This window comes from Rhinatrema bivittatum, chromosome 5 (genome assembly GCF_901001135.1).
Source record: "Rhinatrema bivittatum chromosome 5, aRhiBiv1.1, whole genome shotgun sequence".
NCBI classification, from domain to species: Eukaryota; Metazoa; Chordata; class Amphibia; order Gymnophiona; family Rhinatrematidae; genus Rhinatrema; species Rhinatrema bivittatum.
In genome coordinates, this window is record NC_042619.1 from 307,116,157 (window position 1) to 307,142,204 (window position 26,048).

The window sequence follows — 26,048 nt, forward strand, 5'->3', positions numbered from 1 at the left end:
CGGCTGGCTGCAGCACCTAGCGGCCGACCACACTCACCCGTCGCGCGGATCTGGGACTCCACCTTTGCTCCGCTGTCATGGGGCCTTCTCTTTGGCACGGCAAAGGGCCTTCCCCGCCACCGCCATGCAGCCAGCCACATCGTTCTAGGCGCGCGCACATGGCTCCTCCCCCCTCTTAAAGTAGTAGTGCCAGAAGACCTTCCTGTGGGACCAGGATGTACAAGGCCCCGCTGGCACTATTTAAGGCAGCCCCTGCTGCCCTAGCTTTCCCTCAGCAACAGGTCTCGCTCTGATTGGGCTACTAGTTGCTTCCTGCCTCCGTGCCTTCCAGCCTCCGTGTCTTCCTGTCCTGGTTTCTCTCTCTTGCACCAACCCAAAGCCCGCAGATCGCAGACCACGAACCTCCAAAGCTTCGTTCACACACAGCAACATTTCCCAGCTCCATGCTTCTCCACCCTCATTTGCTGCTTTCAAAAATGCTGCCCTCACTTCAGACTACAGCACCACGCCCACTTCTGGCACCCTAGGCAGTTGACTAGTCCATCTAATGCTCCCACTGGCCCTGCCTGAGGAAGGGAAGATCATCCCTTTGGAGGACTGTCATCCCAGAGTATGCTAGGGAAAGTGACACTACGGAGTGCCGTTGCCCATGAGCCACTCCTTTCTCTTCCGTTTAACTTCTGCACCAGACCATCCGTCTGCACATCTGCTGAGGCAGAGACCTTACTGAGGAATTGAGGCAGCACTGGCCCCATATAAGTGGCCTCAATGGTGAGCTTTTGGTCTCTGCATCCATCTACTGACCAGAGGATAATCCCACTCTCTCCTTCTCCAACTGCATAGCCTTTCCACAAGGCCGCACCTTTGTAGGAATCCTATTGAGACCATATCTATGTATAAAAAAAGAAACATTTTTATTTAATTTATTTGGATTTTGTGACTTTTGAATTGTTTAAATTATATTGTAAGTGTACCTTTGCTTCATTTGTACACTGTTAACAGTGGGTATAGCCCTTAGCTAGTTATCTTTATCTTCTGCACATCATATTTACAAGTACAGATAACTAAACTCCATATCTGATATGTAGAGGGTGCAGGAAGGGCAGTGCATGAGTGCATGTAAGGTGCATGGGGAAGGGAAGGGACTGAGTAAAGCAAGGGCACAAAGTGGAGGGTGTGGAAGGGTAGGAATGACAGTGGGACCTGGGAGGCAAGGGGGCAGAGAAAAGGAGGTAGAGAGGTAAGAGAATGCAGACAGAGACAGAAGATGGTGGAGAGGAGCAAGTGACAGAAAGTGGAGCATCTATGGGCGAGGAATCTGGGGAGGAGCCCTTACACATTCTCTCTTTGGTGGCCTAGACAAGACTTGGTCTGTGTGGGATTTGACTCTGCTTCTAGAGCTGAGCACATTTTCAGTTCCTCCACACTGTGCTGTATTCTGTCCTTTGTACAGTATACTGCACCCTATACTGTGTTGTATGTTATACAAGATACTCGGTGTTCTTCTCTACTGCACTGCACTTTAGGCTGTGTTCTGTGCTGCCTCTTTCCTGTACTATACACTGTCCTCTATGCAATATTTGGTGCTGCTATAGATTCCCAAATCTCTCTCCACAGTTCTGGTTTTTTCCTGCGTGAGGTGGCATTGGTGGATCCTCTGAGGTTCTCTTCACAGTTCTGATTGTGTGACAGGAGCAGGGAAGGCAGTGATGGGATTCCTAGGGTTCTCTCTATGGTTCTGATGGTGTGACAGTATCAACAAATAGTAGTGTGGGAACTACAGGATTTTTCCCATGACACTAATTAATTGTCTGATCTCTTTCAGAGTAATGGGTGTGATAAATGTAAGCAACTTGTGACATTCCTTACCAACATGATCGAAGAAAGCACAGTACAGGTAATCATTTTAAACAGACAGATGGACAGGTAGATAATGCATGGACTGATGGACATATTTATAGCATGGAGAGAATAGAAGAAGAGGAAGAAAGGCAGTTGTCAGAGGGAGATTAGTGTATAAGATGGGTGGATGGAATACAGTACTTACAAACCAATAAAATGAATACATGCATATCATACTATTAGGTACAGACAGGGATGAACCTAATAAAGAGAAAATCAATATATGGTCTACTACAATATATCCTCCCAAAAAATAATTTAAACCAAACTAGAGAAATTGGAAAGTGATCCTCATAACATAGACACTACCATGTCATAATTTTTATAGCTGAGAAAACCACTATCAATTGACTTTAGTGGATTAACTTACTATAAGACAAAGATTTTTCATTTTAAAATTTTACTGAATGTAAAAATTCATGAATATGAACACTTAGCTCACTAACAAAGTGTCCACTGGATGGACAACAAATCCAGAGCCCCATGTTAAGTACAGGCAGAGAGCATAAATAGAGTGAGCTGATGGAGAGAAAGACCAATAGAGAGGATATTAGAGGAGATGGGGTAAAACGTGGATGAAAGAAAGGACAGTATGGATAGAGCAGATGAGAAGGATGGAAGAATGGATGTTATAGAGTGGATAGGTGTTACACTTGCCAACCGCAGGTCTCCACGGTCGGTTTCACTCACCTCCCGCTGCCCTGCAGCATGGGCCCGGGCTCTCTGGCAGCTTTGGGGAGCCGCTGCCGATGCTAGCCGTCCCATCCTGGGGCTGCAGGAGCCTCCCTTCTCTTTTCTGTGGCCAGGACGCCGCCGACTGACAATCCCCTAAGGGACCCCCCTCCTATGCGCCTGCACGCGCCTCTTCCTGGGCCTTAAAGGGCCGGTGGCGGGAAATTGCTGCTGGCCCCCCGATGACATCACTGCTCCAGCCTATTTAAGGCTGCATCTGGCTCCTAGTAGGCGGCTTGGCAACAGGTCTCCTTGCTTCCTGCAAATTCCTCAGTTCCCTGCCTTCGCTCCTATATTTCACGCCTCTCTGCTTGATCTTGGCTGACCTTGGACTGGACATTGACTATGAGCTTCACCGCCTGCCACCACTTTGCTTGGAGTCTGTCTCCGAGCTTCGCCACCTGCCACGACCTTGGACCTGACACTGACTACGAGCTGCGCTACCTGCTACAACCTCAGCCCGGACACCGACTTGGTCCTGCGCTACCGCTGGACTCCGGCCTGCTGCAGAAACCCCATGAGAGCCCAGCCGGCCCTGCTACCCACGGGCTCAAACTGAGGGAAATGAGAGATGGTAGTGGTGAAGCCCAGCAGGGGTCTCTGCCACCTTCCTGCCTCACCAACTGACGGAGGGAACCTGTGGGGGGGCCTCCCTTCAGTTGGTCCACAAGCAGAACAATAGGAAGGATGGATGAGAGTGGCTATGATCCAAGGATGGATGGACAGTATGGATGGAAGAATAGACAATGTAATAATAAAATTGATAAAATGATTGATAAATGGATGGAGAGGATGAAAGAATGGACAGGTCATGTAACATCTTAGCGCTACTCCTAACATCCACTCAGGGTTAATCCTGTGTACAGTTGGAGGGCCCTGCCAAGCACTGCTCAGATCTGTCTGTACTTGCGCACAGGCCCCCAAACTCCCATTTGCTAGCTGCGTAAAAATACCCTGACTGTAAGCTATCCCCTGGTGGTTTTTAGGGATACTAAGACCCCACAAAGTCCAGGGGCCACACAGTTCCTAGAAATGTACCTATAGACGGATTACAAATAAATGCTGGCATCATGATCAGTCACAGACAAAGGGCTAACAAACTAAACAGTTTATTAGAAAAAAGGAGATACAGTGAAGTGTAAACTAGTTAACAGGAAAAAGGAATAAGGATTATACAATAAATACTACTTAATCAAGATTCATTTTAACTAGCCAGTGCCTGGAGAAGCTCCAGTAACAGGACACTGTTCAGAAGTGGATGATAGTTCTGACACAGGTCTGGTTGGCTGTGCTCCTCAGGTCTGAGATTTCTGATAAATTCTGGGCTTTATATCTCTGGAGTTGGTGCTGTAGAATCAGTCCTAACCCAGGACACTGGTTTCCTAACCAATAGCACTGCATAACCTTAAAAAATCTCACAGAACATTTTAATATTACAGCTTCCAAGGGATAGGCAGAAAATACCTCCATTTTGAATAAATGGGGCAAGTTTAAATCCTTTAGCCTAGCTGAAACAAAGAAAAGTCTCCCAGTTGCCAAACATTGTAGAGGTCAGGAGGGCAATTGTACAGAAACTTAAGAGCTTGCAAGAGGGAGTTCTCTCTGGGGAAAAGATAGAACCCAGGGTAAAACATGGAATCACAACAGACATAAAGATCACTGTTCTTCCAAATACAGACATTGTAATGATGGAGTGGATGGGATGATGGATGAAAGAAATAACAGTATTTCTCTAGCAGATGAGAAAGATGGAAGGATAGTAGATGGGGAAGAGAAATGAGGGATAGAAGGATGTATAAAAACTGTGGATGTGATGGAATGATAGATGAATGGAAAGTATGTTGGAGAGGATGGAAGAATGGACAGACAGTATAGTGATAGAGTCAATGGGGATGATGGATAGACGAATGGACAGCATTGATAGAAAAGATGGGGAGGATGGAAGAATGGACACAGTAATGCAGAGCAGATGACATGATGGATATAAGATGTAAAGATGAACAGAGTATTGGTAGAATGGATGGGAATGTAAGATGGAGAATGCATAGACAATGAGTAGAAAAAATGGATGAGATGATAGAGGAATGGAAGAATGGGCAGTATTGAAAGAGAAGGATGAAAGAATGAACAGAGAGTGTAATGATAGAATGGATGAGGATGATAGATGGAAGATGGAAGAATACAGACTGTGAATTGATAGAGTTCCTAAAGACAATGGGTAGACAGGTAGAAGAATACAATTCAAGGATAGATCAAGGAACAAGAGAGGAACTGGGAGAAAGCTTTTTTTTTTCTTTATATCTTTTTTATACTATTTCTGGATTTAGAGGATAAATATTTAGCATGTCAATGGATGATATTGTTAACATCCTATTGAGACCAGTCTTCTGTCTCTTCATCTTTTGGGATACTTGCATCCCACCTTCTAGGATGGTATCAAGAGTTTTCTACACAAAGAATGCAACCTGATCCCACTGAAAAGTGTAGTCCTTCACTGCCAGTCGATGGTCGACAAACAAGTCAGCAAAATAATGCAATTCATAAAGAGTCAAATGGTAAGAGGGAGTAAGGGAAAAGAGGGTGAGGAGTTACTCAGGAGGGAAGGAGAAGTGGGGGTTTGGGTAGAGGAAAGTGCTGAAGAGGGAAGTGACAGGAAAGGGGAGAGATGAAGTCCTGGGGAGAAAAGTAAGGGAAAGGAGGAGAGAATAAGTAAAAGAGGTGCAGAGGAGAGAAGGAGATAAGATGGTAAATAGTGAGATTTCTAATGCTCAGTAAGGGACAGGGAAATTTTGGGTTTTTAGCTTGCCTTTTCTAGGTATGGCTCAAAGCAGCTTTCAGCGTTTTTTGAATTCAGGTACAATAATTTCTTGCTCCAAAGAACTTACAGTTTATGTAGGTACCTGAGGCAACAGGAGACAAAGTTACTTGCCCAAAATCACAAGGAGTGTCAGTGGGAAAAAAACAAGATTTAAACTCAGGTTTCCCTGATTTTCAGCTCCGTTGCTCTAAGCACCTCTAGAGGAGATTATTGCTTAATGGTACCATATTCAACCCATCCCCTCTTCCCTCTCTCCCCATTCCCAACCCATCTCCATTGCCCTCTCCTCCCTGTTCTGTCCCTTGGCAATGATTACCTATACCTCATTCCCCATCCTCACTCCATCCCCCCTGTCCACTTCACAACCCCGCATTCCTTCCTGTCTGACCTCCCCTCCCCTCCGTTCTCTCTCTCTTGTCCTCTACTGAGAAGAAGCCAGATGTGATCTGCACTACCCTGAGATTGTGCCAGTCTGATGAATCGGAGAATGAGATCCAAGAACTCCTGACTGATCCTGTGAATGCATGGCTCCCTCTGTGGGACGAGGATTCTTTCAGTCTGCCACATGGCCACACCACTGCATGGGTGAGTGAGGACAACGCTCTCCGTGGTTTCTGTGCAAAGCTGAGAACTGCAGTTGTGCTTCTTTCCTTTCAGATCATTATAAGGAGTATAATCTCCATCTACAGGGCAATGTTCCGCCAAACAGGGGTCCAGCATACTTTGCAAAATTATTATTTCAGGCACACACACACATGCAGCCACATCTGGGCTGGACAGGCTGGCAGCACAGTCCTAGCAAATGAATCACAAGAAATCTGAAGCAGGAGGGAAGGCTCACGCACACTGGACAATTTATTTGGATTTAGCGGGATATAAGAATATTAATTAAAACAATAAATATTGGCAGTATTAACCGATTCTAGTTGAATAATCCATGATACAGGACATGCAGTGGTCTGCCCAGGAGGTCGATTCTACCAAGATGCTATTCTAGGGCAGAGGAACCTCCAGAAACAGTCACTGGCATATAAAAGGCCCAGTCCAAGGAAAAATAACATTTACTTAATGATAATTTTATTTCCATCTCAGAGTGCCTAGGGATAGTTCAATAAATACAACACTGGGGAACATTTCAAATTAAAAGTTTCTGTGAAAGAGTTGACTTCTTGCTTATTTTAGAATTAAATCATATTTCTAACTGGCTTAAGCTTAACGATGTGAATTAAGAAAAGTGGAATTAAGAAAGTTGAAAAGTACATGTCGATGAGAATGTTTTATTATATGGTTTTTTTAATGATTTGTATTTTATTGTTTTGTACATCACTTTGGATGATTTGTCTTAAATCAGGAAAGCAGTTGATAAATTGTAATAAATAAATAACTGTAATTTTATTGTGTAATGCTTCCATGCACAATTGCCATGCGGGGATGTTCCTGGATCAGGGAATGACCTGCTAAGAGCCCCCACCCCCTCCTTGGGCTACCTCCATTGGTCCTGGGTGCCTGTTGCTTCAACCTGGGGAAGAAGGTGTTCAGGAATAGGATTTCCCTCCTTTCTGCCCAGAAAAACCCAAAAAACAGATGGGACTGTAAATAGGGATGGCAATATTTACAAATAAGATGAAATTAAACTTACCTGTTGCTGGTTAATTTCCTTTGCTTTAGTCCTGCCAGACCATTCCAGACAAGTGAGTTACATCCTCCAATCAGCAGATGGAAGCAGAGACCAAAAGCTCAAAACTGACTTCACTCCCCTTATAAAGATCCAGTGCTCCCCTCAGCTCTTCAGTATCTGATGCCAAAGCTAAGACAACAAAGAACATTTTTAGTTTTGATTTCTAAATCACCATTATAACCAAAACATGATACAGCCACAAAACTTCCCTCCATTGTTATTAACCCGGGGAAAAGAACTCCTACACTAAGCTCACAAATAGGCCAGCTGTTTTTTTGCTTATACTTGCAGTTAGAACTCTGCACTTAGGCTATAAGCCATTGCTGATGCAGCTTCCTTGGGTGGGTTCTGGGCTGGTCTGGCAGGACTAAAGGAAAGGAAATTAATCATCAACAGATAGGTTTAATTTCACCTTCCTTATAATTCACACCAAACCAGTCCTGACAAATAGAATATATCAAAGCTCCACCTAGTCCAGGCAGGAGGAAGTCACTACTACTGCTCTCAGAACTACTGCATCCAAGACATAGTCTCTCCTGATCTGCATACCCATACTAAGGTGCTTTGACCAGGGTTGCCATGGAAGCAAAGGCACTGCCCTGCCATTATTCTCTGGAAAGACAGATCCTGATTTTGCCTATCAGGATTCCTCCCTCATTAAATGGAATCATTGCGTCCTGCAAACTCTTTCTAGAGTGGGCCAACTAGATCCTCTCCTCATTTACTCCTTAAATTGATGCCTTAGAAACCACTGTGTTTTAACAGAACACATTAATAAACCAAAGATCTATCTGAGAAGAAACTGATCACCTACAGACATCAGACAAGTGACCTATATCTGGATTTCCAGTGTCTGTCCCTGTCCCAGCCTACATCACCTGACCTTCTCACACTCATAAGTGAGAAAACAGTGAAACACTATTCTCAAAACAAAGGGAGCGTACTGTGCACAGAGATAGCCTTTCCTTTAAAATTACTAAAAGCCTCCCAGGAGATGGACTTCAACAACAAGATTCAAAGAGATGCTACCCTAGAAAGCTTGACAGGAAGGGATTTGCATAAACAAGTTCCTTTCCTAGGAGAAGAGATCTCCCACAGCAGAAGGTTTGTGATATTAACTTCTGTTCCTATTGTCTCTTGCAGCAAGCCAGAGCTTGACTCTGCGAGACTTGCGTGTTATGCCTTCATCCCAGTCTCTTTTGGTAGAAGGACAAGATCGAGGGAATAGACCCCTTAACTGGAAATATTGTAGCTCTCATAAACTGACCTCGCAGAGGCTCCAGCATTAAGATGTACTACATGGTCCACTTCTGTACCTCCAGTGACAGCAACCCCTGCCATTAAGTATCCTCACTATGTAGCCTTGTTCTCTTAACAGCCAAAGTTGTAAAATAGAATGGAAGGGATCTTTAAGGGAAGAATTATTTGACTAAAGTTAAGAAACAACTCCGTTTGTACCTCCCAAATAGAGTCCAGATAATGTACAGGCTTTCAGGGGCTATATGTGTCAGCCATGGTTCTACCAGGATATCTGAACCCCCTGCTTCCCCTTCTTTAGCCTAAAATCTTGCTTGTCTAGGAACTTATGGAAACGCACCACTTGACCTACAGTAAGGTAGAGCCCACTTATGTCAGTCCTTACACTTTAGGATCTAAAGTTTCAGCTCAAAATATTCATCCATAGGATGATGATGTTGGCCATGTGAGCTGCTGCTTGATCTTGCAGGTGAACTCCATCCTAAATCTGACTCACTTACCAGGGTACCTGAGAGCTACTAGTTCCCTCAAAGAGTTTCCAACCACTAAAGGAGAAATACTGACTTCTATCTCCTGGGCTGCCTTCTTTTCAGCTAGAAGCCTAGATTTCATGAATTCTGGATAGCCTGCTCTGGTCCTCTGACTGGACTGAGTCACCTTTGGTTCTCCCCTAGGATTTCTATCCTTGCTGTCACTGAATCTGATCATATTCTCATCTCAACCTATATGGCTCATGATCTGAAGGAGACTCATGATCTGTTCCCTTCAAGAGCAACTGAGAAAAAAAACACCTAGAGAGAGGGAAAAATAAATTACCTTGTAAATCTGAGCTGTGGCATATCACCCTGAGAGGACAGCGTGTTGAATGAGATGCACATTGGTCTATACCTAAGGTATTACGTTTGAGTCCTTTGACCCAGAGCTTATGACCTGGAGAACTGGCCATGCTGAGGTGGATGTGGGATGGAAGAATGGACAAGGAGCGTGAAGCCCTGAGCCCATGACATCCAAAACCATAAGGGCCCCTATCTTATTTGGAAACATGAGGACTTTCCTATACAGAAGCCAGGGAGGATTAGTGGCTATTTGAGATCATCATCAGTCAGCATAGGGTTTCTACCCCTGCCTAACCCTGGGCTTTCCTTCTTTTCCTTGACTCTAAATAGTCTGACATCTAATTAAAGGAGGAACCAGATTCCCTCCATGCATAGGGAGGCCTTTACTTCCTCTCCTGAGGATGTCTCACCAGGTTAACTGGTTGTGCCCACCCAAGCAAGGCACAGCTCTCTCTCAAAGGGGTTCCAGCCTGAATAGAGGAGCTCATCCAGTTCTGATTATGGCATCCCAAAATCAGTTCTATTATACTCCCATTAACACAAGGAATGTTCTTATTGTGCTCTTGTGTTGCCTGCCCATTTCTCAGCAGTAGCTGTGGGTTGGAGCTTTACTATCATATAGGAGACCCAAGTTGGATTCACAAGTCCAGTTTCTGCTACTCAAGTCAGCAGAAGCTTGTGATCCACTAAGACTTGCCTGCGGTGTTTTCCTTTCTCCCTCTTCAGCTCCTACCCCACCAAGGAAACAAGAGACTTATTTTGGCCTGTTGCCCTGAGAATCCAGTCCTCAGTTCCTGCTGATGGACCCACCAAGGTAAAAGCCACAGGGAATTCTCCTCCAGTGCTTGCTCCTTGGCACTAGGACTCAGACTCCAATGAGTAAGTTCCCCCAGGTGAGGAGTGTGGGTTATCTCAGTATAGCTCCCCTTTTTCAATGAATGGCTACCCCTAAGCACCTCACGAACTCAAAGAGACCCAAACACCTGGTTTATCTGGGGACAGTGTCGGTGCAAGGGTCTACAGCTGCCCTAGGTGGCAATGACGTAACATCATCACATGATCTTTCTCTCTCACACCAACCCAAAGCCCACAGATTGCAGACCATGAACCTCCAAAGTTCCGTTCACACACAGCAACTTTTCCCAGCTCCATGCTTCTCCACCCTCATTTGCAGAAATGCTGCCCTCACTTCCGACTACAGCACCCGGCCCACTTCTGGCACCCTAGGCAGTTGCCTAGTCCATCTAATGCTCCCACTGGCCCTGCCTGAGGAAGGGAAGATCATCCCTTTGGAGGACTGTCATCCCAGAGTATGCTAGGGAAAGTGACACTACGGAGAGCCGTTGCCCAGGAGCCACTATTTTCTGTTCCGTTTAACTACAGCACCAGACCATCCGTCTGCACATCTGCTGAGGCAGAGACCTTACTGAGGAATTGAGGCAGCACTGGCCCCATATAAGGGGGCTCAATGGTGAGCTTTTGGTCTCTGCATCCATCTACTGACCAGAGGATAATCCCACTTGTTCAGATTAGTCTGGCAGGACAATCAGGAAAAGGCTGTCAAACCTGCCCAAAACTGGGTATACTTTTCTTTCAGAGATTTGGGTCATACAAACAAGTCATTAAGGTGCCATGTTATTTTACTTAGTTTAGACTTTTCTGTAGGACGTAAGATCTTTGCTCACAATAGGTCAGGAGACCTAGTGCTTCTTTGTTCTGACCTCCTAATTGACCTTGTTTGCCTATTGCAGTCTGCAGCTCCATAACATGTATCATTAAATATAACTTACCAGTCCTCAACCAGCCCCGGTAGCTTAACTGCTACAACTCAGCAAGTTAAATTACCCCCAAGTCACCAGACCTGGAAGCCCATCAGTCCCAGGCCCCCAACACAGCCAGTTAGGAGCCCACTATCCTCGGGTCTGAACCCAGACCCTCCGCGCAATGTAACTGCTAGACACTCATAATCCTATTAATTTTCCATCATCTGCTCAGGTACCCCCTTCTGCGACAGAGCACCACGTGAACAAAACTAGGAAACAGAGCAACAACTGGCAATGAGAGAGAGGGAGGGCGGGAGCAATTTCAGAGCAGCACGGGACTAGAAGGCCTGGACCTATTTGAATAAGGGAAGTCCCGTGGAAGGGGAACTTGGATTGCCCACGTGCGCCGGCAGCCAAACACAGCCAGCCCCCAGCCATACCTCCTGCAGCCAATCAGCAACCTCTCACTCTCCTCCAGCTCCCCCCCTCCTACTGGCAAAAGCCGCGGCCGCAAAACTAAGTCCTCAGGAGGCAGGGAGGAGAAGGGAAGCAGCAGGAAAGCGGCCATTTTGTTGTTTGTCCTGGAGTCCATGTTATCCAGGGCAGCATGGGACCTGTTCATGCAGCCACACCAGACCAGACCTGTCGTCATAGCAATGTCTCTCAGTTGTGAGAATTACAGAATGTGTGCAGCCAATTATTGAATCCCTCTGGTTGCCAGAAGCTGGATGGCAGGGTTAGCCGGCTGTATGGTAGCACCAGCCAAGCCAAATCATGTTTGCAGAGACAGTACAGAGCAGACCTTGTTCATTCCCATAGGAGCTTGAATTGGGGAACTCACCCCGACTTACTTGTGGCAGGGTGCTACAAGCCCATCTCCCCTCTTACTCCTTTCTCTGTTTCTGTGGAGAACAGTCATCTTCCCAGTCCCCTCAGCCTGTAACCTCGGAGCCATCGTTTACTCCTCACACCTTCTCTACACTTATTCCAAACTCTGCAGTTTCTTTCTCCATAACATTGCCAGAATCCAGCCCTTTCTTCCTGAATACACTTATCTACTGTCTCATCTCCTCCCACTTAGACTATTTCAGTTTGCTCCTCACAAGTCTCCCAGCGAGCCATCACTCTCCACTACAATCCCTCCAAAACTCAGCTGCATGACTTACTTTCACCAACGTCGCTACACCCAAATAGCCCCTCTTTTGAAGTCCCTGAATTGGCTTCTTATCCATTCCAGCATATAGTACAAGCTCCTCTTACTCACCTACAAATGCTTTCGCTCTGCTCTCCTCTCTTATCTTTCTCTACCTTCCCTCTTGTTCACTCCGCTCATCAGACAAGTCACTCCTATCTATGCCCTTCTCCTCCGCTGCTGAGTCCCAGCTCCGTGCTTTCCACTTGGCTGCACCATGCACTTGGAATAGACTTCCTGAGCCGGTGCATCATGCGTCCTCTCTCGCCTTGTTTAAATCCCATCTTAAAACCCGCCTTTGTGAGACTACTTTTAAATCTTAAGCCTGATTGTGCACCTTCAGCCTCATTATCCAACTGATTTGAACCATTGTTACTTCCCCCTGAAGTCTCTTAAACCTGTCTTGATTAGATGGAAAGCTCTATTGAGCAGGGGGCTGTCTCTTGTCTGCTGTTTGTACAGCGCTGTGTACATCGAGGAGCACTATAGAAATGTTAAGTACTAGTAGAGTACATACCCTTTTGCTTGACTCTTGCCTGCTGACAAGCCTGGCTGACCTGCTGATCTGCTCAGACTTATCTGTAGTGCTTCTCCTTTTTTTGGCTCCTGATTTACCGGGGAAACCAATGCCCCTCGTGTGGATTGTTGCCCTGGGAGCCCACTCTGCTAGGGAAATCAGACAGAAGGCTGTTGCTCTAGGAGCACGGTCCTTCTCTTGTCCCCACCAAGGAAATAAAGAAGCTACAGGGGGGGGCGCTCCTTGGTGCTTGGACCCATTGAGGCAGGAAGGCAGACCCCCATGGAGACAGCTCCCAAGGGGGAAGGGAGAGTCAGTCCAACGGGGATAGTCGCCCAGAGTACACCCAGGACTTGGCCTATGCTCCACCAAGAATCTGGGCCTGTAGCCTTCCCAGGAGTGGCCGACTCGTAGCTGCAGCACCAGCCCAGGCATCTGCTGAAACAGAGGCAAAGAACGAAGAACTGAGGGCAGCAGCAGCAGACTCTCATAGCGGGAGTGAGGCCTTTCATCTCTGCCTCCTTCTGCTGGCCAGAGGACAAACCCCCACGTGTCTGGGCTGGTCTGGCATGGATGATTAAGGAAGTACAACATTTATTAGGCGACATGGCTATATTTCTACAAGATGTCAAATGGTGCAGGCAGCTGCTTGGAAGTATTAGTCCCCACAAGATATCACCTTATAGAAAAGACAGAAACTCTTCTGTTCTCTTTCATCCAATGCAGTTACCTTCTGTCCTTTTCCTTTCCCACTGTAGCCAAAGTCTCACTCAGGTGAAGACATGCAGCTGGGCTGGTGGGTACTGCCCGTCGTAAGGGAGGGAAGTCCGTTGCAGCCAGACTGCTCCTGATGTCACCTTTGCTCTCCCTCCTCTCTACTCTTGCTCCCACGCTCCTCCTGGGGTCAACAAAGCTCTGCCCCTTCTCAGCTGTATTGCTGGGTCCGTGCTCTCCTGAGGGACCAAATTCCAGCTCCTTATCCATCGACAGAGCCGCACCTGTCTGGTGTGCCACACATCATCTCCTTCCACTGGGGTAACCACACTCTCAGGCCAATGCAATATCGGGGTGCAGAAAACGCCACAGTATTGTGTCGGAGGAACTACAGAAAAGCAGGATGTTCTGCTTTTCTGTAAACTTTTTGGGCTCCTCAGGAATTAACACCTGCTCCGGGGCAGGCATTCATTTTTGAGGGTAAAAATGTGGATATAATGTGCACTTTTATTTTTTTTTTTTTGCATGGGGGGGGGGGGGGGGGGGAGAAATAAGTAATAGCCTCATCAAAATGAATTTCCATCTGACTTCCTTCATTCTCTGTTTGGTGGATTGTCTCTGTGTTTTTTGTCGTTTGAAAGTCAATAAAAAGATAATTAATAAAAAAAAAAAAAAGTACATGCGATAAGCGCTATTAGCTACACACTCGGTTGGACACGCTAACCCCCGTGTTGCATGGTGGGTTATGAATGCATGTGGAGCCGTGTGCTGCGACCGGCGCACAGTGTTGCATCGGTCTCTGTCTGTCTGCTTACTCTCCTTAAGGCTTTCTTCCTCCATAGAAGATGTTTAAAATATAAAGCTAGGGTTTATAAATCAGTTTTTATCCAAATTAAAGGAACCTTTCCTATCTTAGCCATAGGATAGGCAGCCTGCTCTCTCCTCCCCCGTCCCCTCCTTGGAGATGGGGATTTCACTTGTGAGCCGCCTTTCACCTCAGGTGGCATTGATTCAGTGTCTTGCCAAACCTTCACTGACCCCCACTCTTTCACCTGCAATTACACTGATTCAGTATCCAGCCAGATCCTCACTGACCCCAGCCCTTCACCTCCTGTCTCACCTCTTCAGTGTCCTGCCATACCCTCACTGACCCCAGCCCTTCACCCCCTGTTTCACCTCTTCAGTGTCCTGCCATACCCTAACTGACCCCAGCCCTTCACCTCCTGTCTGACCTCTTCAGGGTCCTGCCATACCCTCACTGACCCCACCCTTCACCTCCTGTCTCACCTCTTCATTGTCCTGCCACACCCTCACTGACTCCAGCACTTCACCTCTTGTCACACCTCTTCAGTGTCCTGCCATACCCTCACTGACCCCACCCCTCACCTCCTGTCTGACCTCTTCGGTGTCCTACAATACCGTTACTGACCCCTGCACATCACCTCCTGTCTCAACTCTTCAGTGTCCTGCAATACCCTCCCTGACCCCAGCCCTTCACCTCAGGTCACACCTCTTCAGTATCAGCTGCAGTATCACTGACCTTAACCCTTCTGGTCACACTGCCATACTCTGACACCAGCACTTCACCTCCTGTCTCACCTCTTCAGTGTCCTGCCATACCCTCACTGACCCCAGCATTTCACCTCAGGTCACACCTCTTCAGTGTCCTGCCATACCCTCATTGACCCCAGCCCTTCACTGTAGGTCACACCTCTTCAGTGTCCTGCCATACCCTCATTGACCCCAGCCCTTCACTGTAGGTCACACCTCTTCAGTATCAGCTGCAGTATCACTGACCTTAACCCTTCTGGTCACACTGCCATACTCTGACACCAGCACTTCAGCTATGGTCACACTGTTTTGGAGTCTTGTCAGACCCCCACTGACCCCAGCCCTTCATCTCTAGGCTCAGCCAGTTCTTTGTCCTGCTCCCTGAACCATCCTATGATGATCTGTGATGTATACACTGCTAGGAAATAACCTTCCAATGGTCTCTCTGTTTTCTGAAGGCTGATGAACTAAAGGATTTCCCCATCCCGCTTCCCACGTGCTGGCTCTGTCGCTCTCTCATCGGGAAAGTGGAGGCTGCAATTCCAAAGGTAACCATTACTGTCAAAATACCTTCCCATTATCTCCAAGATCGATGTAATAAGCTGCACTAGGCTGAGCCCACACTGGTACTTATGTTTGTGCACATAATTTTGCTCATGATTTAATAGCGATTTTAGCGCCAATAAAGTGCACAAAAATGTGAGTAAAACTGTACACACAAACTACTGTCCTTCCATATAAATCCCATGTTAATAACTGCATTAGTTATTACTTCCCAAGGCATGCAGGTGCAATTTCATTCTTGTTTTTTAACATTAGAAAATAAAATCTTCGATCAGAAGTGGCGTGAAGTTAGCTCACATTTCTGGGGCTAGTGTTAGTCTATGGTCTTGTGCCAGCATGGATCCAGACCTCTGGTCAGGTCCAGTCTACTATGGTGCTGTGACATAGACATATTAGTCTATGTCACAGCACCTTAGACTAATACTAGCCCCAGAAATGTGAGCTAATTTTTATTCCATTTCTGTCCCAGGAGTTAAATTTCCAAGCCTTAAAAAAAAAATAAAAATAAAAACTTGTTACGAGCGTGCGCAGTCGTCGTAAGCGGGTGGTGGTGAGCCCTTGGGCCACGGCAGGACTCAAGGAGGAGCCCCAAGTCCCACCGTGGGAGGTGAGCTGAGCAGGCATGGTGAGCGAGGCAGGCAGGCAGGCAGGAACAGAAGCAAGGAGTCCGACCCTCAGCCGGACCTGCATGCCCATGGTAGCCAACACAATGGGCAGCAGGCCGGACAGAGGCGAGGGCAGACAGAGTCCTTATACTGAAGACATCAGACAGGGCAGAAGCAGGCTGAAGCAAGACAGAGACATCAGGACAAGGGCTGAAGCGAGACACAGGAAAGATCCAGGCGAGCAGGAACTCCAATGCTGGGATACTCACATCCAAAGCCCCCCTCGGCTGGCAGAAGCTCAAGAGCCCGTGGGACGAATCCCTCCTGTTGGCCACTCCAGGGCCCAACAGGACAGAAGGCTCAGGAACCAGATGAGGACGTAGGTCAAGGCAGAGACAGGAAGACATCCAGGCAAGGGCTGAAGCAGACACTGTAGACAAGGCTGGACGGGAACATGGCACTGTCCATCAGGGCGCCCTACTCAGCCCACCCATGGGACTGAGTCGCAGACCACCCTGTCCCAGACACGCCCTACACAGCCCAGGAAGGCTGGTCACGGACCACGCTGAGAAGGAGGGTGCAGGGAAGACCCAGGCGAACAGGAACTCCGATGCTGGGATACTGACATCCAAAGTCCTTACGGCTGGCAGGAACAGGATCAGACATCAAGGCAGAGACACTGGACAGGGATCCATCAAGCAAATGAGATCACAGAAGACCTGGATCAGCACAGTTACAGACGACTGTAGGACCTGATCCACAGGCCCTTTGCAAGTGAACAGAAAGTCCTTAAGTACTGGAGGTAGAAGGCAACTCCCTGGGAGGAGCTTGCCAGGACCGCCCACCGCTGGTCCTATAACTGGGGAAGAGAGCTGCCGGCCAGCCCCTAGAAGAAGGGCGTGGCTGGAAGCAGGAAGTCCAAACACAGAGGCATGCAAGCCACAGGCACAGCTAGGCCTCTCAGGCCCTGGAGCAAGTCCCGGATGGAACGTAGGCGAGGCCCTGGCTTCAGAGCGGCCTCTGGAGGAAGGTAAGAGACCTCCTGTAGCGCAGCAGCAGGGGGGATCGCAACAAAACTGGCTAAGCATTGAGGGTATCCACGACTGGGAACCCTGAGTCAGAGGAATTCTGCCCTGTGATCCCTGAGTCAAAGATACAGAATTGTATGTGCAACTATTATGTAAGCTCTTTTGGGTAGGCAATTTTTGCAGCAGAATAGGTTTATGAAAATCTCTCTCTCTGTCGCTTCATGCTTCTCCAGATTCATCACTGCACAAGTCTGGGAGAACAGCTGGCAGCAGCTGCATGACAGCAGCATGTCGGGGGAATGATGGGCTTTGCACAGTGAATTAGAGAAGCATTAGGCGACAGCGATAGACAGTTGTACATACAAGTGTCAATAATTGTGCTCAAGAGTTTGCCCCAAAGAAAAGCACTTTTTTTCAATTTTATGCATGCAACTCATTTATGTGACCATTTTTGCAAGAGAGCACTTTCACATCAATAGTAATTTGCATACAATTAGCCTACTGCCTCGAGAGTTAATTTGTTTTTCAGTGTGTGAGTAAAGAAAATGTCCTAAAATTTCAATCACATTTTATTCTCACTGTCTGTATTATTGTTGTACTATTGCTCCCTTCTCCCTTTAATGCCCTCTGGTTCTGTCTGTCTCTCATACTGGATTCTGGACAGAATACCTGCCTGTCTCTCTAACTCTCATACTTGTAACACTTGTATTTCATCCTCAGCACATCCATATTGATAAAATAGATTACATTTAAAATAAGTGAGAGGAAAAACATGTAGGAGAAAAAACTCCACAGTGAGGATGAAATTTACTGTGTTCCCTAATGATAGAAACAGCCCAAACTCTCCAAAACAGGGCAATGTATGGGACTGGATGGTCTCGTTGCGGGTGTGTTGCAGCACAGTGTATGGAGCTGGATGGTCTCATTGTGGATGCACTACAACACAATGTTTGGTGATGATGGTCTCGTGGGTGTGCTGCAGCACAGCGTATAGGGCTGAATGGTCTCATTGTGGGTGTGCTGCGGCACAGTGTATTGGGCTGGATGGCCTCATTGTGGGTGTGTTATAACACATGGTATGGGACTGGACGGTCTCATTGTAGTTGTGTTGCAGCACAGTGTATGGGGTTGGATGGTCTCGTGGATGTGCTGCAGCACATGGTATGGGATTGGATGGTCTCGTGGGTGTGCTGCAGTACATGGTATGGGATTGGATGGTTTCTTTGTGGGTGTCTTGCAGCACACAGTATGGGATTGGATGGTTTCATTGTGGGTGTCTTGCAGCACACAGTATGGGATTGGATGGTTTCATTGTGGGTGTCTTGCAGCACACAGTATGGGATTGGATGGTTTCATTGTGGGTGTCTTGCAGCACACAGTATAGGTTTGGATGGTCTCATTGTGGGTGTCTTGCAGCACACAGTATGGGATTGGATGGTCTCATTGTGGGTGTCTTGCAGCACACAGTATAGGTTTGGATGGTCTCATTGTGGGTGTCTTGCAGCACACAGTATGGGATTGGATGGTTTCATTGTGGGTGTCTTGCAGCACACAGTATGGGATTGGATGGTTTCATTGTGGGTGTCTTGCAGCACACAGTATGGGATTGGATGGTCTCATTGTGGGTGTCTTGCAGCACACAGTATGGGATTGGATGGTCTCATTGTGGGTGTCTTGCAGCACACAGTATGGGATTGGATGGTTTCATTGTGGGTGTCTTGCAGCACACAGTATGGGATTGGATGGTTTCATTGTGGGTGTCTTGCAGCACACAGTATGGGATTGGATGGTTTCATTGTGGGTGTCTTGCAGCACACAGTATGGGATTGGATGGTCTCATTGTGGGTGTCTTGCAGCACACAGTATAGGTTTGGATGGTCTCATTGTGGGTGTCTTGCAGCACACAGTATGGGATTGGATGGTTTCATTGTGGGTGTCTTGCAGCACACAGTATGGGATTGGATGGTCTCATTGTGGGTGTCTTGCAGCACAGGGTATGGGATTGGATGGTCTCACTGTGGGTGAGTTGCAGCGCAGTGTATGGGATTGGATGATCTCGTTGTTAGTGTGTTCCAGCACAAGGTATGGAATTGGATGGTCTCATTGTGGGTGAGTTGCAGCCCAGTGTATGGAGTTGGATGGTCTCATTGTGGGTGAGTTGCAGCCCAGTGTATGGGGTTGGATGGTCTCATTGTGGGTGTGTTGCAGCACACGGTATGGGATTGGATGGTCTTGTTGTGGGTGTGTTGCAGCACACAATATTGGGTTGGATGGTATCATTGTGGGTGTGTTGCAGCACAGTGTATGGGGTTGGATGGTCTCGTTGTGGGTGTGTTGCAGCGCAGTGTATGAGATTGGATGGTCTCATTGTGGGTGTATTGAAGCGCAGTGTATGGGATTGGATGGTCTCATTGTAGGTGTGTTGCAGCGCAGTGTATGGGATTGGATGGTCTCATTGTGGGTGAGTTGCAGCACAGTATATGGATTGGATGTCTCATTGTAGGCATCCATAAGGTAAACAAACTACCAGAAGGTACATACAGATTCTAATATGTTCTTATCCATGTTAAAACGGAATCTCAATTTGATCCAAATTTGTTTTGAAGTGTACAAAAATTGTTATTATACACACATCTTACAAAATATTTTATACTAAAACACTATTGTTCAGCACTGATATACAAAAACATGTACTTATCAACTCTTTAAAAGATTATCTCATATTACATTAGTTCACAAACATTAATAAATTCCAAAATATCTACAGCTCTAATCATTCCTCATACATACACATACATACCAAATCCATTCACACACCTAATAAAATACAATAACACATGACATAACATATCTAAACACCCAACAAACAGCAATTTGTTTTGCTGATTGAGGCTTCTTCAGGGAAAAATCATCATCTTCAGTACTCTTCTCACGTGCTGCACCTCATTCCACCCAGGACTTGAATACACATAAGTGGCTGAAGAGAATCTTGCTTCACCAAAAAGGCATATCACGCTCATCTTTTTACCACAAATAAACCATTGAAGGAACACTGACCACAGTCTCCTAAAACAAAATATACATCAAGAATTAATCAACCCTCACTTTTTGTATACTAAATGAATACAATGCTGACCAATCTTATCTTCACTCACCAAACTCTTCTATACATCATTCAACTCAGCATCCATCTCTTACTTCACAGCCATTATATGACCAATCCAACTGCTTCATAGTGGCAACTCTTTATCACCTACAAACCAATATATAATTATATGATCAAAAAAAGACTAACAATCCCCATGAAATCCGCAGGAAACATGGCCAATGACAATCACACACCGCCCCCCCTTTCAACATCGAAACCCTCCAAGAAAAACTCCAAATCAAACCTAGACCTATCCAACTCTGAAAAAGCCACAACCTCATGGCTCACGATCACCTACCATGTAACAGACACTGTTAACCCCACCGTCACAAAAACTACAAAAAACATTTCACGTCAGAACCAATGGTACAATGCCAAAATCAGATCCGCCAAACAAGAGCTCAGAAAGAAAGGAAAGGCATGGCATAAAAATAAATCAGACTCATCTCTAACAGCCTACCGTAACCACCTATCATACTACAAGAACTTCATGAATAACACAAAAAAATAATTCTTCACGAACAAAATCAATAAATTCCAACACCACCCCAGAATCTTATTCACCATCGTACAAAATCTTACCAAAGCACCCAAAGAGCACAAACTAACAACAACCAAAAAAAAAGCAATGAATTTGCAGAATTCTTCAAAGACAAAATAAAGAACCTAATAAAAAACAACCTCACCGACAACATTCAAAGCATCAAGATGCAAATCAAAGAATGCCCAAACTGGTCAAACTTCAACCCAGCCTCCACACTTGAAATCAAAACAATCATTAAAAAAATGAACCCAGCAAAACACCCTCTGGACAGCATTCCCATACATACAATCAAAGCCATAGAAAACACCATAACAGAAGACATAACCAACATCATAAACCTATCACTCGCAGAAGGACACTACCCAGACTGCCTAAAATCTGCCATAATTAAATCCATCCTAAAAAAGAACAACCTGGATCCAGACAACTTACAAAACTACCGACCTATCTCAAACCTACCATTCATCGCCAAAATCATTGAAAAAGTCGTGCACACCCAACTAACAGACCACCTTGAAATCAACAATTTACTATATCCCGCACAGTTTGGGTTCAGGAAACATCTCAACACTGAAACGCTACTTCTCTCCATAAACGACACCATTCTCAGAGGCTTCAATAATGGCCAAAGCTACCTACTAATCCTATTAGACCTGTCTGCTGCTTTTGACACAGTAAACCACGCTATTCTCATTGAACGCCTAACTGAAATAGGGTTAACTGACAAAACCCTACTCTGGTTCTCATCTTACTTATCCAACAGAACCTACCAAGTTACAACCAACTCTGAAAAAATACAACTAAACACAGGAGTCCCCCAAAGCTCTGCCCTTTCCACAACCCTCTTCAACAACTACCTACTCCCAATCTGCCAGCTCCTAGCCAGCCTTAACATAACATACGTTCTGTATGCAGATGACATCCAAATACTTATCCCGATTCAAAACTCCCTGGACGAAACATACAAGAAATCAGCGACCTATCTCACGACAATTGTTAACCAAATTGAAACTCGAAATAAACATCGAAAAAACGGAGATAATAATTCTTGACAGAAAAACCAAACCAACACCCCCCACCACCCCTAATTATAGAGAATCAATTAACTGCAATCTCCCCGATCTCACATGCATGCAATCTTAGAGTCATCATAGACAGCAAACTCTCATTCAAAAATCACATCACAACAAAAATAAAAGGAGGATAGCTAAAACTACGAACCCTGAGATGCATGAAACCCTTCCTAACTCAAGAGGACTTCAGAACAGTATTACAACTTCTCATTCTCTCTATAATCAACTACTGCAACTCTCTACTACTTGGACTACCTCTATCCACCATCCGTCCCCTCCAAATTCTACAAACCTCAGCAGCCAGGCTCCCTATCTCTCAGACAAACGCACAAGCTGATTCAAGCACGTACACACACACACACACACACACTGCCTCCTTGCTCCTTCTCTCTCATGCATGCATACGCATGCTCCCTCTCCTCCAGTTGGGACGAGATCCCCAGAGCCTCCTCCACTTCGGCTGCCAAGCCTGATGCAATCCTTCGGTAAGCGCGGGGCTGCTTTCACTTTAACCACCAGTCAGGTTGGGATCTCATGGCGGCCGCACGAGCCTCTTTCACTTTGGCCGCCAGGCGAGATGGGATCCCCTGGCGGCTACAATTGGTGGTGCACGGCCCCCATCTTTCTAATGTTGGTGGTGCTTGTGCACCACTGTGCACAATGGACGCTACTCCCCTGTCACAGCTGGATGGTCTCACTGTGGGCATGTTGCAGCGCAGTGTATGGGGCTGGGCAGTCTCATTGTAGGCATATTACAGGTAGTGTTACAGCGTAGTGGATGGAGCTGGATGGTCTCATAGTAAAGGTGTCACAAGAAGTGCTGCAGGGCAGCATAGGGGGTAGGAAAGTCTCATTGGGAGGGTAAGTCAGATGGCAGCCCTTATAGCTGGAGTACTGCTTCTCCCCATAGGGGGGCACACAGCCAGCTGGTAGCCCTACATGTATACCAAGTTCTGAAGGGAGCTGTGGTCTGTAGCACATAGGGTTGCCAAATGGCTCCATGCCAAGTAGAAAAAGCTAATCCATTCCAAGTGTTACCCTACTGCATGCATGGACTTTTCTTGAAAAAAAAACAAAAAAAGCTGGACATCTTAGTCCATGCATACAATAGAATACAATCAGAACTGGATAAGCCTTTGCCTTATAACACAGAGCTAGTTTGCCATCTTAGAGGGTACCCCTGTCAAGGAGCATCACTGCAATGCTGGGCTGTAGCCAGAGAAGAGTAGAAACACCTGGCATTCATGGATCACAAAAGGAGGGCCCCATGTTGACTGAGCTTTCAACTGCCCCATGTCATGGGCATAAGCTTGCTCTGAAAATTTTCATGTAAGAGGGCAAGTTTGTACACAAACTCACCCACACAAAATTACACCTGCTCCTTGAAGGGGCAGGTGTAATTTTGCAGATTAATGTATGTAATTGTGCAGATTAACGTATGTGCATACTTCTTAAAAATCTAAAAGGCTTGCCCATAAGTTCCAACTTCTCCCCAACTCTCATGAAACTATGCATGTAAATGGGTTACGTGCATGATTTTAATGAGCTGAGACCTGTTTTAGTACATCCAGTTGCACACATAATACCAGATTTTAATTGTGTAAATGACTTTGAAAACTACCGCCTGACCAAATTCTGCTGCAATGACTTTTAACTCTCCACCTCTCCAAAAATCATAATATCTTCACCGTGGCTTCAGAATTCCAGAAATGAAGATTACTCCTTACAAACATTTCCTCACTCTCTCTATCTCACTCATACACACACTCCCCCCCCCCCCCCTCTCACTCATACACTCTCATTCTGACTCACATACCTCTCTCTCATATGCATACACTCTGACCCATGCTGCCCTGCGATGCCTGAGTTGGCACTGAAGATATGAGAGGAATATTTGGATTAATGAGTGGCTGACTCCACACCAGTGGTAATGCTGCTGCGGGAAAGGTGGACTTAGGACTCCTTGTGGTCACAATGTGAGGGATGCATGACTTCTTACAGGACATCACTGCGAAGTAATGGGTGAATTTTAAAAGGCCCGCGGGCGTAAAATTAGGGGGGGTTACGAGCGTAGCCGGGCCTTGTGCACGCTGCGTACGTTTTTGAAAGGGCCCGGCCAAGTGCATAACCCCCAATATGCGCAGACGTGCCAGGCCAGTTAAAAGGGGCAGGGAGTGGGCTAGGACAGCGCCATTAGACGCTGTCCTGGGGAAGTGCGCGCCGACAGCCAGCCGGCTTACAGAGTTTACTTCTGCTTCGAAGGAGCAGTAAGTATTTAAAAAAAAAATTGGGGATAGATAGGCTTAGTTTAGGGGTCAGGGAGGAGAAGGGAAGAGGGAGGAAGAATAGGGTTAGGGTTAGGGAAGTTCCCCCTGAGGTATGAGAGCGGTGCAGACAGCAGCTGCTAGCATCTCGTTGCTGTGGGGGAGTGTGGAGAGCAAAGTCTGGGCACTGGTCCACTAGGTCATGGACAAACATGGCCTCCTGCCTCCGGAAGATCACCTGGCATGCTTGCCTCACCTTCCGTATAAATGTCTCGTCTACCCAGGCAGCAACAACGGTTACAGGTGCAAGGGCTTCCTGGAGAGCAAGCAAGCTGGCAGCACTGCTAAGCAGATCCAAGCCAAGCACCTAAACATCACTCCGTGGGCAGCCTGGCCTTTCCCCTTCCCGTCTCAGTGTTGCAGAAGCCACCTGTCGCCTACATGCATATCTGCGATTTGGACTCCTTCAAGCATGGGGGGTCATCTTGCTCCAAGAGTGGCAGCCACATCCCCCTGTACAACCCCACAGGCATGAATAGGCTAATGAAAGTGCTCTGCAGCCTGGGCCACAATAGTGGCTTCAAGAAGCTCGGCTATGATGGCCCCAAGAAGAAGGAGCCAGAGATGGTGATGCTGCCGCTGCAGCTGGTGAACCTGTGCCTGCTCTCCTCCCAGAAGCAGGCCTGATGGGCCCTCCAGACTTTTAATAAATAAAGGGATGGACTGGACAGAACAGAGCACAGACACAGGTTGAGCAGGCCAATTAAACGGGGTGATGGGCCGCTTTTGCCCACTCCTGCTCTAAACTCACCTTCTAATCCAGATCCCTGCAGCAATTGCCAATGAATTTGATCTTGCTGCAAAAATCATAGCAAACATCTGTTCTCCTGCTCAGGTCCATCATTTTTAACTCGCTGCTTCTCTCCTTCTTAAATGAGGTTTGCAGCTTTTCCTGTCTCCACCACCCACCACTGCAGGTCTTAGATCCTTTTACAGATCTAGCCCTCTCTCTTCTTCCTGCTGCTTCAGCTTCTGTGGACACTGCCTTGCTCAACACATGGTTCATAAACTGTCTCACTATAACATCATGTCTTATATGTCCTCACAGGATGCCATTGCCAAAACCTTGACTCAGTTATGCCGGGTGATGCCTTCAAAGATTTCCGGCATTTGTCAATGTTTAATGGAAAAATATACCATCATTTTACTGGATACCGTCCTAAGCAAACTTGGGCCTCAGCTCCTCTGTGGCTTCCTTTTCCTCTGCACCACAGAGAATTGCAGATCAGGTAAGACCTGTCCCCATGCAAGAACTGTTTGTAGATGGAGATTAGCTTCTTCCCTGGCTTACTTTTTTCTGCCCGTGGAGTCGACTATGCTTGGTTGCTGCCGGCTTCTCCTGCATCCGGAGTGCCCCATGCTTAACTCTAGTTTCTCTTTCCCATTGCATTATATTAAGTTTTATACATACTAATTCCTCGTGCATTTCAGACACAACTGTGATACCAGTTCCTGCTAAGGATATTAAATGTGATACGTGTGTTACCATTACTGCCCTGGCAAAGGCATTCATCAGTGAAAACAGCTCAGTGATAGAAACAGAGGCGGTCTTACTCAACACTTGCACCAACTACCAGCTGGACTGGCATGAGGTAAGGACCATCTACCATGCTTTGGCTAGATTGGTGGCAAGCAGAGCAAAACTAAATTAAGAATAAAGAGGGTAATGCCGGAAAAGGTCTTGCTCAGTTCTGAGATAGAGAAATACAAAGTATTTGTGGTATATTTAGACTTATTTCATGTCTTTCTTCACAATGTCCCCAAATATTGTTACAACAAAAAATAATGTTAAAAGAACCCAA

At 46.5% G+C, this 26,048-nt stretch overlaps 1 protein-coding gene across 5 annotated transcripts in view; it reads left to right on the plus strand.

The window, feature by feature from the left end:
* The window catches only part of SFTPB (surfactant protein B), a 73,674-nt gene that overhangs the window by 27,735 nt on the left and 19,891 nt on the right, over positions 1 to 26,048 (plus strand). For all 5 annotated transcript variants that reach the window (XM_029604263.1, XM_029604264.1, XM_029604265.1 and 2 more), the window contains 6 exons: positions 1,826 to 1,897; positions 5,064 to 5,189; positions 5,885 to 6,037; positions 15,419 to 15,508; positions 25,295 to 25,475; positions 25,678 to 25,838. In XM_029604263.1, the coding sequence (XP_029460123.1) occupies positions 1,826 to 1,897; positions 5,064 to 5,189; positions 5,885 to 6,037; positions 15,419 to 15,508; positions 25,295 to 25,475; positions 25,678 to 25,838 (783 nt within the window). The remainder of the gene's footprint in view (positions 1 to 1,825; positions 1,898 to 5,063; positions 5,190 to 5,884; positions 6,038 to 15,418; positions 15,509 to 25,294; positions 25,476 to 25,677; positions 25,839 to 26,048) is intronic.